We start from the raw sequence: 16,895 nt of genomic DNA, 5'->3' as shown, positions 1-16,895 counted from the left end.
AGCATAAAGGAGGAAAAGTAGAAAAGAAGTCAGAACAGAATCTCTGTGAAGAGAGTATTAGTTTTATATTTCATCACATAAACACAGTAACTGCAAAGGAACCACCACAAGTGAAAAAAATATTCAGCTCTAATGGTGTGCAATAGAATTTTTAAAAATAAATTTCAAGATGAAGTATGATTACAGACAGATTGTTAGTAGGTGGATAGTGATCCCTATCAAAGGATTGATAAGATGGTATAAAATAGATGAAGATGAAAAGTCACAGAATCATCAGATCATCAGCTTCCATGGTAAAACATTGATATAAACCCAGTTAATGCAGAAATATTATTAAGATTAACATACCAGGGAATCCATCATCTGCCTCAGCATCTCCAGGCCCGCTGCCAATGCTGCTGTTGTCCAGCCCAATGTGCAGGGACTGCAGCTGGGAACGAAGCTGTTCAATGTCACTGTCCTTGCTGTCCAGAGTCATCTGCAGTTCAATTCGGATCTGACTCTCTTCTGCAATTTGCTGTAGGGATAAATTACAAGATTTCCTATTATCCCAATATTTGGTTACTCAGATAAAATGTAAGTAGAAAATCACGCAGAATTTGTAGCCAATTGTACAATATTACAGAAAATGCTGCAATGTTTGTATTTGCAAAAGGATCTTACTGCCTGCATTTCATTTATTTCCTTCTGATATTTGATCATCATTTGGGTTAACTTTTCTCGTTCAGACTTCAGTTCCATATGCAGCTTCCTATTTTCCTTTTCCTTCCGCCGTACATCAGTGTCAGATCCACGTTTGACTGGACCCTTCCGATTCATGATCTCAGCCAATTTATTCACAGCCTTTCCATGGTAAAGAAAAAAGAGACAAAAACCACACTAATAAATACACAGAGCTACATTGTGAAGAAATAAAGTCTTCTGTCTACAACCAGGCACTTCTAACTGTAAACTAACACCTCTGTAATCCAGTAATATAAACTTGCTTTAATTCCATGTATTACTTATAACTGAAAAGAAGGTAATGATGCCACGTTTACTTTAAGAAAGCATTAGCTGTGAACACTTCCACTCATCTCATTTAAATAATTCCCTCCATTTTCACTAGTTAGACCCAATATATATATTTGCATTAAAATGCCACTTGTCCTAAAAAACAGTCTGGATTAAAATCAGAAATATACTTCTTTATAGAACTTATAGAGGAATCAAGACTGAAACCAGTAAAATATCAAATAATTTGAGAGAAATGAAGACTTTTGCTGGTGGAATGCATCTGGATTAGAATTTCCTCTATGATGAATCACAAGGATCCAGTTTCACTACAATGAAAGTCTACTTAGTAGAGGAGAGAAAAAAAATCAGTATTTTTTTTTCAGGGCTAAAATAAATAAAGCATTAACGGTACATATAAATAGTTTACCATGGAAAGTTTTCTATTATAAATTATTTAATTCATGAACACTATCTCTACATTCATTTAAACACATTTGCTTACCTGGGTTTTTAATGTTCTTTCAGTCAACAACTGTTTCTCAAATTGTGCTTTAATATTTCCTATATTTGTTTCTTCTTCTTTTAGTTTTGTAATTTCTGTAGCAAGGTAATTGAAAAAATTCCATGAAAAGTCATTACAAAAGAAAACAGTACTACTAAAGAATAAAACTGGTTTCAAATTAAAGTACATTTGGTTCACAGAATACATACGTTCTTGTACTTCCTTCAGTTTATTGTTTAGTTCTTCTTTCTCATTAGCAAGATTAGCCACATCACTGGTTAGTGTCCTATTTGCTTCCTCCAACTAGAAAAAGAAAAGAGGGGTAGGGGCACAGAAGAATGAATGGTCAGAAAGATGCATGAAGAAACATTCAATGTTATGATTGAATTTCAATCATAAAAAATAAATATTTCAAAAATGTTAGATATATCTCTTGTATACCTCTGAGTATACTAAATAACAATGGATAACTCAAACTGCAAATAAAACTCAAGCTCTACAACCTCTACCAAAATTACAAATCATACAACTCACCGAAGCTATGGTGGCATCTTTCTCAGTAAGTTCCTGTTTATGCCTTGCCATCATCTCTTTAATCTCCAGCTCTTTCATAATCTTCTCTTTTTCCAAATCAGAGTACTGCTCTTCAGCAATGGAACGGGCAAGTTGTTCTGAATCTGCTTTTGTCAAAGTAATCTCTAGTTGAGCAGCCAAGGAATCTCTGCAAATTATTGACATATATTTTTAACTTTAAATTGGGTAATGTAGGGGTGGGGGCAAGGGCAGGGAAGAAAACAACAAATAGCCATCCTAATCTTTTATGTATTAGTAGTACAACTAGCAAAACCTACCTCTCATCCTGTAACTCTTGTATCTTTTGCTGCATTTCTTTACAAATTTTGGTCTTTTCCTCACATTCTTCTTTAAGTTCTCGAACTTGCGTCTTATACAAAGTCTAGAATTTAAAGTTAGCAAGAAACTTATGTGATTTTCTGTATTCTTGAAAGTCCACAAAAATTATACAAGATGACATTGTATGCAATTCTTTAATCACACACTCTAATTAGAGGGTAACTGTGCAATACCTTCTCTAAACTTATCTAAATGTCATCATTCACAAATGTGTTTTGGTTATTTTACTTTTTGTTGTTCTTTTTTTAACTTGTATATTTGTGAACAGGTAGATGTATGATATACATTTTCTATGTTTGTAAACATACTGTTAAAGATACTCTAAATGTGAAAATCACTATTTGATAGAAAACTGGAAGTATCAGAAGCAAGGAAAATGAATTGATTTTTCTCTACTATTTTAAATCTTTGTCTGACGTAATTAAGTACATGCTGTTTAGATTCTAATCATACAAATCCGTGAAACCCATGTGACAGTTAAAGAACAAAAAGAAATATAGGAGGAAGGGAAAAATAGATTAGAAAATAATTTGAAATTCAAAATTTCATGAAATTGATACAAATCTACAGCTCTAAAAAAATGAAAGACACATTATATTGCTCTGTCCACTCAAATGACTGAATACAGGTCAAGTGACAGACAGCTGTAAGTGGACTTACCACAAAGATTTCAACACAGATTGTCTCTCTCTGGCCCATCTACAAAATTCTCCCTTTCTCTCCTTTAATGTGTGCAATGTTTTCATCTACTAAAACTTTAGATAGTCCTTCTCCTCACTGACCTGAATACCACAATGAAATTTTTAGTTTCTTTTAATTCTGAAACAAGCCTTTTGGCATCTCCTGCAGTGCAACTGGCTGTGCACTATTAATAAAAATTAACCTCCACAAGCTAGTGATGATTTTTAAGAACAATATCTATTTATTCTGTTGCATGTTACAACTCCTAAGAGACCTCTACCAAGTTTGGCTGTAATGTAAAAATTTCCTTCCAAGCCTTAATGTCACGCTTTGTCACACCACGTGAGAATACAACTCTTCTCTACCATGCAGCATGGAAGAGATACTGAATGCAAAAGGCTGGAAACATGCAGAAAATTATTCACACTGTGGAAAAGTGAGCTGTTTGCCCCCTCCCTCCCTCTGAACTCCCTTACAAACCTGGGACATTTTTTAACCTGAGCTCTTTTATATGCTCAGTGATCAAGATCAAGGCTGCAGACAACACTGAAGACAGGTACAAGAAAAACAAGTAGCTTTGGGTTAGAGATGTGAAACAGCTGATGGCTAAGGAGGAAGAAGAAAAGATAACATTTACTCAGTAAAGAGATTAGTAAAAAAATAAAGCAGCACAAAACATACCGAGAAATACTGTTCAGCTTCGAGTTGGTCTTGAAGCTCTTTCATTTGTCCATCTGCATCTTGACGTTCCCTAGAAAGGAATAACATGCTTTAAAGATATGAAGACATTCCCGACCAGTAAATTAAAAAAGATGGCATTCATACTCTTGAGATCTTCAGTGATTTCCTGACCAAAGTATGGTCAGCAATTAAACCTGAAGCTTCCTCTGGGCTCCAGATCTCTTTTTCACTTGTATAGCTGAGCCCACTACACTAAATAACATGTCAGTTTAATATTGTTAACATGTTAACTACAACAGTGTCACACAGTTTAACCAGTAAGAGACACCAATAAAGTAAACAGCCACCAACAGGACCTTATTTCCATGTAAAACATCACTGATCTGACCAGTTGTTTTGGGCCTCTTGTTTGCAAGAGCAGAGTCTGTGAAAACATGTCTGTATTCCTTGACACAGATAATTTCTTGAATTCATCTGTTATTAAAACAAAAGTCAGTCCCATAACAAAAGAAATGTAGCAGGAAAGACTTCTGCCAGTGTTTCACATTGTGGTCACCTTCTATGTGACTAACTCCATCTTGCTGACAGAAAAGGCAAAGCACCAGGAGATAAACCATCAGAAGTCATAAAGGAGCTGAGATTCATCTGATATGTGTGCTAAACTTGTATTTTCATTCACAAGAAAGTTCTTTATGTAAAAAAATATTATTTACTTATTTATTATCAGGTGCAAATACTACTTGTAAGACCTTGAAGAACTGTTGGGATGTAACACAACTCCTAAATGAAGGTCCAACAGATGTGTTTAAACATCTGTAGTATTAGATATTTCCAATAGTTATGTTTTCCAGCTCTGTAGCAGTATTCATTTCCAACTCTAATAAGCTCTCCTAGACTAATAATTCCAGTAACTTTCCTCTTCACTGAAGTTCTACATCATTAAAGAGACAGTATCTAGACTTTCAGTTAAATTAAGTGTTTCTCTTAAGTCGTCAGACTCATGTTTATGCTGAGTTTTTTAAGGTTTTCAGGATAACAAACACCTTTGAATACAAACCCATACAGTGCTGAATCACTAGGGCAAGTCTCAACTAGTCACTGTAAATTATTTTAAAGAACCTTAAAATTTAGCACTGTAGAATAGCATATTCTTTGCAGCAAATTTTTTCAATTAATATTGCCCTCAACTTTTGCCACAAAAATATTACAAATCAGTAACATAACTAAAAATATGGAGCAACTTGCATACTTGCGGAGTTCATTGTTTTGTTTTTCCAGACTTAATTTGATTTCCTGAAGATGGTTATTCTCCTGTTTTAACTGCTTCTCTGACATTTTCAAGGTGTTGACCTGCTGCGTTTGCATCTTGAGGTCATTTTGAGTGAGACAGCGCTTTTGTGTTTCTTGCTCTATTTTTAATGTCAAGTTTTTTACCTGAAAAAGATACAAACTCCTGTTAATTTTACAGACCTATACAGGAAAGCAACATTTAAACAGTCTGTTATTGGCTTTCTCTACATTTCTGTACAACATGTACTCACATCTCTTGGTAAATCGAAGCTGCTTCCTGAATAAAGGCATTAGCACACATTAAATTAGCTAGTTTTTCCATGTCAATCTCACAGAATTTTAAATGCCAGAATGAAAAACTTTTTAAGATGAGTAACGCTGAAATATTTCTGAAAAATGACACTAGACTCCATGAAGTAGACTTTTTAAAGCTCCAGAGAAGGAAAACTGCTGCCATTTTAACTCACAAACATTACTAAATATAGCTATAACAGGAAAAGTATTAGAACATTGAAAATGAGGTTTGACTCAAGATGCTTTTTGTCAGTGTTCCTTACATCTTCATTTAGTATATCCTTTTGCATAAGGAGCTCATTGATTTTCTGTTGTGATTGTTTGAGATCACAGTCCAACATGGAGCGCTGTTTTTCAGCTTCCAACAACCGGTTTTCTACTTTTTGCTTTAAAGCTCTCTCTTCCAAAAGTTTCTTCTCCATTTCTGTGAAGTAAAAAAATTTAAGACATCAGTCAGTGTAAACCAGCATATTTTGGAGGCCGAAGGGAGGAGGATGTTTAACAAAAAGCCACGTGTTTCTCCTTTTAAAACTGAAGAGGAAGACTGCTGAAAAGTGATTAATTAAAATTTTCATAGTAAAATCACGCCCAGAGGATGCTTTTGCAAGCATTCCTGGCAGAGCTATTTCCTACTTTTGAGTTTCTAGATAACTTCCAGTTTACCTGCAACACTTTTGAGATGAACAAAATGGGTGGAATTTTAAAAATAAACCATCTAAATCTACTGAATTGTTGCACTATGATAATATAAAACCAATTAAAGAGCTGAAGCCGTTGCGGAATCTGATATGCCAAGTGACTCAGTCATTATTACTGAATCATTTTTGCTTCTTTTGAAGATTTGCATGCTCAAAATTCTTGAGAATGCTCTGCAATTGAAAGGAGAGGCTCTATAGGTAGCTTTTTAATTAGCACAATAAACATAAGCCATTTCATTAAAAAGTAAGAGCCATCTTCTGGAATTTTTTGGTAACTATCCCTCTCTTCGAGATATTTCAGTTGTCTTGAGATGCACCAGAATATGCACAGTAAAAGCTTATATTATCTACTTTGTATAATTCACTCCTAAGTCCAACTGTGTCAAATACCTACCTTTCATGGCTTCAGATTTTGCTTCCTCTATAGATTCATAGATCTTGTTTTTGTCTGCTAATCGTGCTTTTGTGGCTTTATGTTCAGCTTCTTCTTGCTCAAGGTTCTGCTGCATAACTTTAAATTTATATGTCATATCTATTTCCATGTTGCTCTTTTCCTGTTAGAGAAAAAATAACATTGAAATAAAACATAAAATACATCAGGTTAATAAAACATGAAATACATCAGGTTAGAGGCAAAATTCTGGATGACAATAACATGCTGCTTGGAAAGATGCAAAAAGTAGAAGAGAGAGCTCAGACTAAGAAGCTAACTGAGAACTTATTTCTAAAATGTTTCTTTGTGGATGGTAAAGTGCTCTAAAATGTACAACAATATCCCCAGGGGTAAACAATTACAGAATTACTGCCTTAACAACAACGTCCTGTAATAGGCTCAAAGATTAGGTTTATTGAAGAAATTTTTCAAGACTTTTGTTTCAATGACAAATTTGTTCAATATTAGCAGAAGCTCTTTGATTTTTGGCAACAAGGAGATTCTAAAAAAACCCAACACATGAAATGAAATGTTATTACTGCACTGTTAAGCTACACACCAGAGTACATTATTATGTACTTTAGAACTATAATGTCTTATGATCGTATGGGAAATTATGTCTTCCCCCCCCCTTTTCAAATTGCAAAAACAATTAAAAAAAAAAAATGCTGAAAACAAGGTTTACTCAACATCTCAAATACTAAAAGTACAAATTCAAAAATTCCGTAAGAATGTAACACCAATGTTCACTTAGAAGTGCTGTTACCTTTTCTAAATCTGTGAGCTTTTCCTGCAATTGTCTTTTCTCCATTTCCAGTTTGGCTAATGCACTCTTTCCACTTTTCACTTCTTCTTCAAGGCTAGATATTCGACCTAAAAATAACCAAGACATCAATGAGACTGGGCAGTGTGTGAAAACGAGACTGTACTTTATCTATTTAGAGATAACATTTTTCAAATGTTACAGCTTCTAATTCCGACTGTTAAGAATATCTCCCTTTGGGGTGATTTTAAAAGTTATCAATGTTTTATAAATGTTATCACACATTTTCTCTCAAATGTGTGTTCAAAACTGCATAACATTTTAGAGGACAGCACACTTATCTAGTCAGTCTGAAGCTCAAATAACACCACCGAAACCTATTTTTATTTTGGAAACAAGAAGCAATCTTAACATCAGAACATTTGCAGGAATACCTTGTAAATCACTGATAATCTCTGATCCATGACTTCGATCTCTCCTTTCTGATTCTAGAGCTGACTGAAGATTGAGATACTCCTTCTCCAGTTTGAGTTTCGCATTCTCTAGCAGGCAGTTCTTATCTTGTAGTTCTCTATTATTAGTTTCCAGCTGCTGGATTTGCTTTGTGCTTTCTGTCTGGTTCTTCCTTAACCTGGCTGCAGTATCAGACTCTGACCGCAGCAAAGAATTGGCTTCATCCAACTGAGATTGATAAATACGTACTTCAGAAACAATTAAAATATAAAAACTACTATTTCTACTACAGCATACTAGGTTTTAGGGATTAAAGAAGTATAAAGGAGTATACTTTAAGATTACTTTTGAACACCAAAACATAACAACAAAAATCTTTAAAAACTCAATTAGAGATTTCAAATCCCTCCACTAATCCCAAAATCTGTACTTCAAACAGTTATTATTTTAAAATATACATATATAAAGTTGGCATACCTGTCTTTGTAGTTGATTGATTTTCTCATTAGATATTTGAGAGTTCTGATTCCTCTTTTTTAAATCTTCAAGCTGGTCTTTCAAACTGTTAACTATAAAAAAACCCAATTCAACATTGTTAATCACTGTCATGAAAACACTTCAATTGGGACTATAATTCATTTATTTTAACTTTTAAAAACCCACATCAAAATGGAACCCTTCAAGCATGGTTCAACATACCCTCATTTTCCAAATTGCGTTTCTTATCTGCTTCATGTTCTGCTTTTCTCTGGTATTCTGTATTCTTATGCTGAAGAAGAGCCTTCTCTCTCTCTAACTGCCTGACTGCAGACTCTACATTCTTCCTTGAAGTTATCTGGATAGATTTAAAAAAAATACACCACTAATTACATACACAAGAGTGGTATTCTTATATGATAAAAACACAGCTCCCACACTCAGTTTAGCCTGTAATGGAGAAAGCCAGTTTATTTGACTGCTGCAAACACAGCGTATCAGAACACGTGATCAAATCTGGCCCAGGATGACTATGGCCAGGAGCTCTGCTATTTAAATACTGTTTGATCATTTGGATTTGACAAACCTGGTAGACCTGCCTAAGCAGTCACTCTGGGAGCACAGAAACACATGTGTAATGTAAGGCCTTGACATGCACCTGGATGAGCAATACATTAAGTTGCACACATCCACATCCAAGTTTGTAGAAGCACTAAGGTGCAAAGCTAGGCAAGAAATAGGGTCCTTTTACTAACACTGAACAATGCAAAGCATAGCCTTCCTCCTGTAGAAACACTACTCTCACACCTTCGATTTTTAAAATCTATAGGGGATATTTATATCATGCTGTTCTCCAGCTTAAAAACACAGTAAAAAACAAGTTATCAAAGAAATGTGTCATTATATACAGAAATCATAATGAAAATATTTTAGCAGTGACAACAATTTCATGCTTGTGAATACTAAGAAATCAACTAGTGTGACTTGCTATAAATACACAGCTACTCAAAAGTAATCTGCTGTTACTGAAGGAAAAAGCCACACACAAATGTTAAAGTTCTAATTCCAGTCAGAAATATCTGTGGACTTACCTCTTCATCGAGCTCTTTCAGTATCTTCTCTAAACGAGTACTTGTAGACCTGAACAAATTTGAAAAATACTTTTAAATCCTGCTGATAATACAGAAATTAGAGTGCTTGGATGTGTCTCATTAATTAGATATTCTATTTTCAACAGTAACATGAAACCTCAGGGACAGGTGAAATCACTCTAATAACAGAGAGATTCTTCTAGAGAGGTAAGGCAAAAAACCCCAACAAAACCACCCCAGTAGTCACAGGAGCAGCAAGAATAGGCTGGCAAGTTACAGTGAGATCTGCTCACAGGGTTGGGAATCCCCAAAGTGAATTAAAATGCTTTTAAGTATCCAAAAACAGAAAGTCTAATAAAACTACTCTATAAACATACCAAACATGTCAAAACAGTCTCACCTGTACTTCTGTTCTAGTTCATCTTTGGCTTGCAATTCATTACTGAGCTGTTCTTCTAGTTTGCTTAGTTTTTTCTGAAACTGTGTAAAATATCAAAAAAGTATGGCCCACATATAAAAATGTTACCACATAAAACAAATGTAATTCAATTAAATAACAAAATAAGGGAAAGCAAGGAAAATTAATTCAATCTTCCACTATATTATTTTAAAACCATCACTAGAAGGTTACATCTTTACAAGGCATTAATTCAGATGATTTTAAAGATACAGATCCATAGCAACAAAAATTGCTGCATGCTGCATTAAATCAAACCATCACAGAATTATGTGCCACAGATTGTGAGTCATAAAATTTATATGGGGAAAGAATATTGTTACCGGCCCTTTGCTGTTCTCTGTAGCCAGAGACTGTCCACTGCAGCAGATTTTTTGGGATAGCCTTTTCTAAATGAAATGAAAAAATAAGAAGGGGGGGCATATGACCAAAGTGGACAATATTCAGATGACTAAACATGTTCAGTGACCTCACCTGAAGAAGAATTTCTTAGTCTTACTCATTTGGAATCTAATGAACACTTTTCAGGTTTGGAAATGCTTTGTTTTCTCAGAATCAACTGGGTTGGAAGAGACCTCTGAGATCACTGAGTCCAACCTATGACCTAACACCACCATGTCAACTAGACCATGGCACTAACTGCAACATCCAGTCTTTCCTAAACACCTCCAGGGACAGTGGGAGGTCCTGGGCAGCCCATTCCAATGCCCACTCACTCCTTCTGTGAAAAAACTCCTCCTAATGTCCAACCTAAACCTCCCCTTATGGAGCGGCATAAGACTGTGTCCACTTGTCCTATTTCTGGTTGCCTGGGAGAAGAGGTCAATCCCCAACTGTCTACAATCTCCTTTCAGGGAGTTGTAGAGAGAGATGAGGTCTCCCCTGAGCCTGCAAATCCAGCTAATGGTAGACTCGATCCCCTCATCCAGATCATCAATAAAGATATTAAATAGAACTGGGCCCAACACTGATCCCTAGGAGACACCACTAGTGACCAGACACCATCTGGATGTAGCACCATTCACCACCACTCTCTGGGCCCGGCCCTCCAGTCAGTTCTTAACCCAACAGAGTGCCTCTGTCCAAGCTGTGGGCTGCCAGCTTTTTCAGGACTATGTTATGGGAGATGGTGTCAAAGGCTTTGCTGAAGTCCAGGTAGACTACATGCACAGCCTTCCCCTCATCCACCAGGCAGATCACCTGGTCATAAAAAGGAGATCAGGTTGATCAGGTAGGACCTGCCCCACCTAAACCCGTGTTGGCTGGGTCTGATCCCCCGGCCATCCTGTAGGTGCTGTGTGATCACACTCAAGATGATTGTTCCATAACCTTGCTGGGCACTGATCCCAAGCTGACAGGCCTGCAGTTTCCCAGATCCTCCTTCCAGCCCTTCTTATGGATGGGCGTCACACTGGCCAACTTCCAGTTTTCTGAAACTTCCCCAGTGAGCCAGGACTGTTGATAAATGATGGAGAGCAGTTTGGCAAGCTCTTCCACCAGCTCCCTCATCAGCCTAGGATGGATCCCATCTGGTCCCATAGACTTGTGAAGATCCAAGTGGCTCAGCAGGTCACTAACTGCTTCCTCCTGGACTACAGGGGGACTATTTGGCTCCTTGTCCCTGTCTACCTGCTCAGGAGGCCAGCTGTCCTAAGGACAACCTGTCTTATTGTTGAAAACTGAGGCAAAGAAGGTGTTAAGTACTTCAGCCTTTTCTGCATCCTTGGTAACTATGTTCTCCCCCATGTCCAGTAAAGAATGTAGGTTTTCTTTGCCCCTCCTTTTGCTATTAATGTATTTATAAAAACACTTTTTATTATCCTTACTTCAGTTTTGCTTAATAAAATATTTTTAAGAAAATGTGAGTCCAGTACCCAAATATTCATGAAATAAATGATAAATAATAAATTTTGGATTAATCTCATGACTTCAGGCTTTCACATGCATTTATTTTCCTCCCTTCCCCCTCTTCCTCTACCCTCCAAACATGAAATGTAAAAATGTGGTTTTCTGAAACACTTTACAATTATTACAGTTAGAGGATTCCCAGAACAGGGACACTGAAAAAGACATCAAAACTGGAGATTCATCGCTTGAGAAAATACAAATAAAAAAGTTGTCAGAAGTCAAATGCAAAATGTTACCATCTGCATTTACTATCACAACATAAAGCAAATGTCACGAATGTGACAATATGTATTTTGAACAGCAGGACCATTTCTTTTTAAAAGGGAAACTCTAAAACTATTCATCTATTCAGCAGTGACAGGAAGGAAGTGGAGTGTAATAAACATTTGCATTTAAATTTAGCTGATCAATACAAAATGCATTTCCTTTATTTATTTTTTAAACTTTGAAAAGGAACTGTAAGTTTTAAGAAATGTTAACAATATACTATCTACACTTGAATAATACAAATGTTTAAGTAACATAATGAAATAAGTACATGAAAATTCTATAACATTTTCCTGTCATATGCATATTTAAATTCAATTGTCAACCTTCAAAAGCTGGATAAACATGCTCCATACACTCCAACTGGAGTATGATTTAAACATTCCTTTATCACTGCAGGTGACAATTTATTTTTCCAAACTCTGAATAAATCAGTCATGAATCGCTCAGGCCAACTGTGGAATCTTCCCAAGAGTGATGCTGTCTGTAGCAAACAGAGCTTTACGCTTTGGATTTCCAAAAAATTCTAGATGCCAAAAGAATTTGAGAAAAACCTGTATTCATTCCCCTGTATACTACAGCACCTTAACTCTTGAGTACAACTGTTTCAAAATACAACTGGTTTACTGCTAACAATTTGGTGAATAAACATTTAAGATACATCACATCCACATAAAATTATGTAGGAATTTTTCTATTCTTTTCATAATTCAAATAATATACTTACCTCCTTGCTGTCCTGTAAATAGAAAATATCATTTGTATTGAGGATCACTAAAAGATAAAAGCCCCCCCACAAAACTGCTTGAAAACTTATTTTAGGCTTTGTCTTTTCTTAACAGACTTAACAAAATTAGTTAAGCATACCATTAATACTGAAGAAGAAAGGCACTAACCTCATTTTTACTAGATTGCACAGATTCATTTTCTCTGCAAGACTGAGAGGAGTCACTTAGCAACCTGTCAAAAACAAAAACAAATCCCTCCAGCTCTTATTCAAGTTTTCAACAACTCTGGCAATCTTGCCATTTTAATCAATTCTCTCAAGCCTTAATTTGTCCTATGCTCCTCTCAGAATGAAGCTTGTTTTATTTCAGTCTTAGTGCATCTTTGTGATTTGAATCTTTCCTTAACTGAAGTATAGCATGTTTCCAAATCCACAGCAGCTTATGATCTTTTAATTAATACAATTACTTTTTAATTATTCAAGTTTAATTCTAGAAAGTTATCTTGTGTAAACTTTTTTCTAAAATAACTAATAAAAAGCCTTTTTAGAAGTAAATTACAAATCTATCAGTATTTGAACCCTAAACAATTTTTTAAGATATTGTATAATTCTGTGCATATAAAAATACTGTGTTTAATCACAGTTATCAAAATAACCGAAATAGTAACAAATTATTTTACTCAAGCTTAGCATTTTGTATCTTCCCAACTGGACATAAATGAATATAATGTAAGGAATAAATTATGAATCTAGAGTGAAAAGAGAATACAAGAAAAATGTGCAGGTATTTTTCTAAAAATGTATATTAAAGTATCACATACAAATTGTCTCTATAGTAGGTAAATCCTATGAAAGGCAGCTGGTTTCCCACGAAGGCTTTGGGGATTGGAAAGGTTTCCACGTCTCCCTTGTCGTCCTCAATGTCATCAAAATTACTGCTATCTATATCACTGCTGAGCTCAGGAACAACAGGAGCAGCAGCTATAAAAAGGGGAGAAAAGATGAACTTCACTCCAAGATTCAGTCACTTGCTATATACTGGTATCTCTATAATGTTAAAAGACTATATTATAAGTTGTCCTTAAATAACTTGTAGTTAAATATGTATTAACCAGACAGCAGATCTGGAAATATTACTGTGCACAATTTTTTCTAGAGCAATCTATTTTTGTATTAGTTGCTTCATGCATAGACTATCTAATATGCAAGACATATTTGCTCAGGTAATCACGTTTGAGAATAGAACTCTAATACAATCAGCATTTTAAGAAACCTTAGTAAATATGTAACTTTAGAAGTTATGATCAAGCTCGTGAGCTGAACTGACATACTTTGCTTTTTTTACCTAAAGCTATCAGGTTCTCAACACCTTAAATGAAAAGCAGTAAAACTGACAAGACCACTGTCAAACTACTGTCTTAACTACGAGAAGATCAAAAAAATCCCAAATCAAAATGAAAAAACCCATAACACAAAATAACAAAAGCAAAAGAGAAACATGCATTCTTTTTAGTTAAAATTCTGAAACATCCAATTCCTTTATTTAAAATGGAAATGTCTACATTAAAAGCATGATAAAGATGAGGATAATCCGAGTAGGAAAAATGTGTATTTACTAACCCTAATTAACATGAGTTTTCATAACACAAATGATAAATATGAAAGGTTGAGTAAGATTTTTGATAGATAGAAAATACTTAATTTATACAGCCTAACGTTTTTTCCTCATTTCTACTATTGCAAATACTGAATAAAATAGAACTTGTAAGCTAATTTACTCACTCTCTCGAATGTTGTCCCAGTTCCACTGATCGCTTTTGAAGAAAGGGTGATGCTTTATTTCTTCTACCCCATTTCTCCCAAGTCGCACATCCCTAAACATAGCAATTAAGGCAAAGTCACATTAGGGAAACGAGCTTCTTTTTTTTTTGGCTTAGTTTGTTGTTATTTAAATTCTGACTTGTTCACAAGCAGCAATGAAACTTTCAGTAAAGATTGTCTGTGTTAACCACACTAATGGTCAGAGAAAAAACAAAATTTAAAAACCACCAACCACTAATCTTTAGTTTCTTATATAAAACATACTCTGATTCTTAGCATGCGCTCTCCTTGCAACTGCTGAAATGTCCAGAACTTGGAGTCTGCCACGTGGGGAGTAAAGCAAGACAGAGAACGCTGAGGCAAAAACTAAGAAAAACCTAAAAACACAAACAAAAACTCAACACCCTTGGGGGAAATAAAATTGCAGAAGTTCCGTGTCTGCCAAACCACATGACAAACCGAAAGACGCAAGTGAAGGAAGGTCTAACCTACTGCACAGAACAGTTATTCAAAGCTGGACTAAAATAAATATTTTAAGAATTTCATCCTCTGCCCCACAACTAACCCTGACACGTCTTTTGCTGATATTTGCAGTGAAGTAAATCTTAAGAGCAACAAGAAACTTTTAGTTTGAACAGAAGAGTCTCTCTTGAAACTATGTACAGGAACAGGACATAAAAACAATGCATGGAAAAGCAGCAGTAAATCACAGGGTCGATGCTTAGTCCTTTAAGTGCTTCAGCAGTGATCACGCAGACAGAGAGCAAGCATCTGTTTCAAATAAATCGCTCAAGCACTGTGTTAAATATAAACAGGAAGAGGGACACACGTAGTGGAAACACACCTCGCCACATTTACATTATTAAATTCTACTCATATTTTCTCTGTACCCTTCAGCTACTAAGGGTGAAAAATGCTGCTAAATTAAAGCACATCCTTCCTGAGCAACTGCCATCTTGCTCAGTAGAGCAAACAATCTCTCTTTGAATGCAAAACCCATTATAAAACCATTTGTTTTCCTAATCCCTCATTCTATATGCTCTGCTCCAGCTGGGTTCAGGTGAAAAAGCATAAGAAGGCATCACCGATCTTGAGTTAACTGTGGGTCTACAGTGTTGTTCTTTTAAATCAAAGAAATCAAAGATCATCTGTGCTTTCTCAAACTAAAGAAAATATAAGTGTTCAGGTTAAGAACAAGCTTACACAGTTTAATTTCAATAAATGGCTCCAGTCCATAAAGACAAACTTCGAGGACCTATTTGTAGCCAAAACAATACTCTTGCAGATTTGTTAGCTATACTTATCAATTAATGCAACAAAGCAAATAAAAACTAAAAATTCAAACATTCCAAGAAACCGTAAACAAACTCATAAATGCATGCTTACTTTCAGAGAAGTACTTACTTTCATTTTTCATAAGTAACACCCACACAGACACTGAGCACAACAATTTCGTCCCTGCCTTGGAGCTTACAAATTACTTTCAGTTTTACAGGTTTGTAACTGTATTACACACTGCAATTGGAAGGATTTGTCCAGCACAAACTGTGTTGTTAACAAGAGCTGTCAGAACTGCTCATAGAAATAAAATACAATACCTGGAAAAAACACTCCAAAAGAAAAACTAGAGAACAGAAGGTTTTGCAGAAGAGATGTGGACAGAGATTAGGAAAAGTAATGGAAGGAATTAATTTTTACAATGTACCATCCAAAATAAATACAGCCAATACCATCCAAAATAAAAAAAAAAGTAACAGAAAAACACATGCACTTACCTATCAGTTAAAAAGGCACAGATAAGGTTCTTCGCATGCTTAGAGATTTCCACGTCATCCGGGAAATGTAATGAGTTCTTATGATCCATAATTTTACTGTATGTTCCTACTAGTGAGTCTGCATAAAAAGGAGTATCGCCTGAAAATAAAACAGCAAATTGACTGTGATTTTGAGTCATGTAAGTTGAGTAAGAGAAAAGATATAAAGAAAAGTCTACAAGCAGTTTACCAAAAATAGTCTTTTATTTAAAAAAAATGAAACGGTAAAATTGGAATGCAAAAATAATGTATACTACCAAAAATATTCCTTCCCTAAAATGCCTGTATTAGAAACTACACCATTTTCTATCCTGCCTATCAATACCAAAATTTTGCCCAGCGAATTACACCTTTTGTTCTACCTAAAGACTCTCACTGTGTTTTCTAATTTACACGATAGCTGACACCCACTTAAATCCCCACCTTTAAACACTCCATGGGTAAAATGGACCACAACTCACTAAAGATTTGCTAATGCACATTTGTTGGAAAGAATAAACCAAAGCTCTCCGAAGACCATTTCAGAGGCATGACAGGCCTACCCTGCCTAAGGCAAGTCAGCTCTGAGCAGGAGCCTTCCCAGTGTGTTACTGCACTGTTAAAGCCATATTATTAAATCTTGTTCACTGA

General features: G+C 35.4%; 1 protein-coding gene across 2 annotated transcripts in view; it reads right to left on the bottom strand.

The window, feature by feature from the left end:
- Positions 1-16,895, bottom strand: part of ROCK2 (Rho associated coiled-coil containing protein kinase 2) — a 107,169-nt gene that overhangs the window by 21,656 nt on the left and 68,618 nt on the right. The window contains exons 7-27 of one of the 2 annotated variants that reach the window (XM_051778256.1): positions 16,227-16,365; positions 14,413-14,504; positions 13,452-13,611; positions 12,800-12,863; positions 10,052-10,117; positions 9,672-9,751; positions 9,272-9,320; positions 8,403-8,538; positions 8,181-8,272; positions 7,685-7,931; positions 7,254-7,360; positions 6,449-6,608; positions 5,620-5,780; positions 5,022-5,206; positions 3,773-3,842; positions 2,350-2,453; positions 2,033-2,219; positions 1,708-1,801; positions 1,499-1,593; positions 664-843; positions 349-517 (exon numbers count right to left, since the gene is read on the bottom strand). In XM_051778256.1, coding sequence (XP_051634216.1) covers positions 349-517; positions 664-843; positions 1,499-1,593; positions 1,708-1,801; positions 2,033-2,219; positions 2,350-2,453; positions 3,773-3,842; positions 5,022-5,206; positions 5,620-5,780; positions 6,449-6,608; positions 7,254-7,360; positions 7,685-7,931; positions 8,181-8,272; positions 8,403-8,538; positions 9,272-9,320; positions 9,672-9,751; positions 10,052-10,117; positions 12,800-12,863; positions 13,452-13,611; positions 14,413-14,504; positions 16,227-16,365 — 2,637 coding nt within the window. The remainder of the gene's footprint in view (positions 1-348; positions 518-663; positions 844-1,498; positions 1,594-1,707; positions 1,802-2,032; positions 2,220-2,349; positions 2,454-3,772; positions 3,843-5,021; positions 5,207-5,619; positions 5,781-6,448; positions 6,609-7,253; positions 7,361-7,684; positions 7,932-8,180; positions 8,273-8,402; positions 8,539-9,271; positions 9,321-9,671; positions 9,752-10,051; positions 10,118-12,799; positions 12,864-13,451; positions 13,612-14,412; positions 14,505-16,226; positions 16,366-16,895) is intronic. The other variant, XM_051778257.1, reaches the window with a different exon arrangement.

The sequence above is a fragment of the Manacus candei genome, unplaced genomic scaffold (genome assembly GCF_025592945.1).
Source record: "Manacus candei isolate 608988 ecotype Guabito, Panama unplaced genomic scaffold, ASM2559294v1 h1tg000011l, whole genome shotgun sequence".
Classification (NCBI taxonomy): Eukaryota; Metazoa; Chordata; class Aves; order Passeriformes; family Pipridae; genus Manacus; species Manacus candei.
This window is presented reverse-complemented; position numbering and strand designations above follow the sequence as displayed.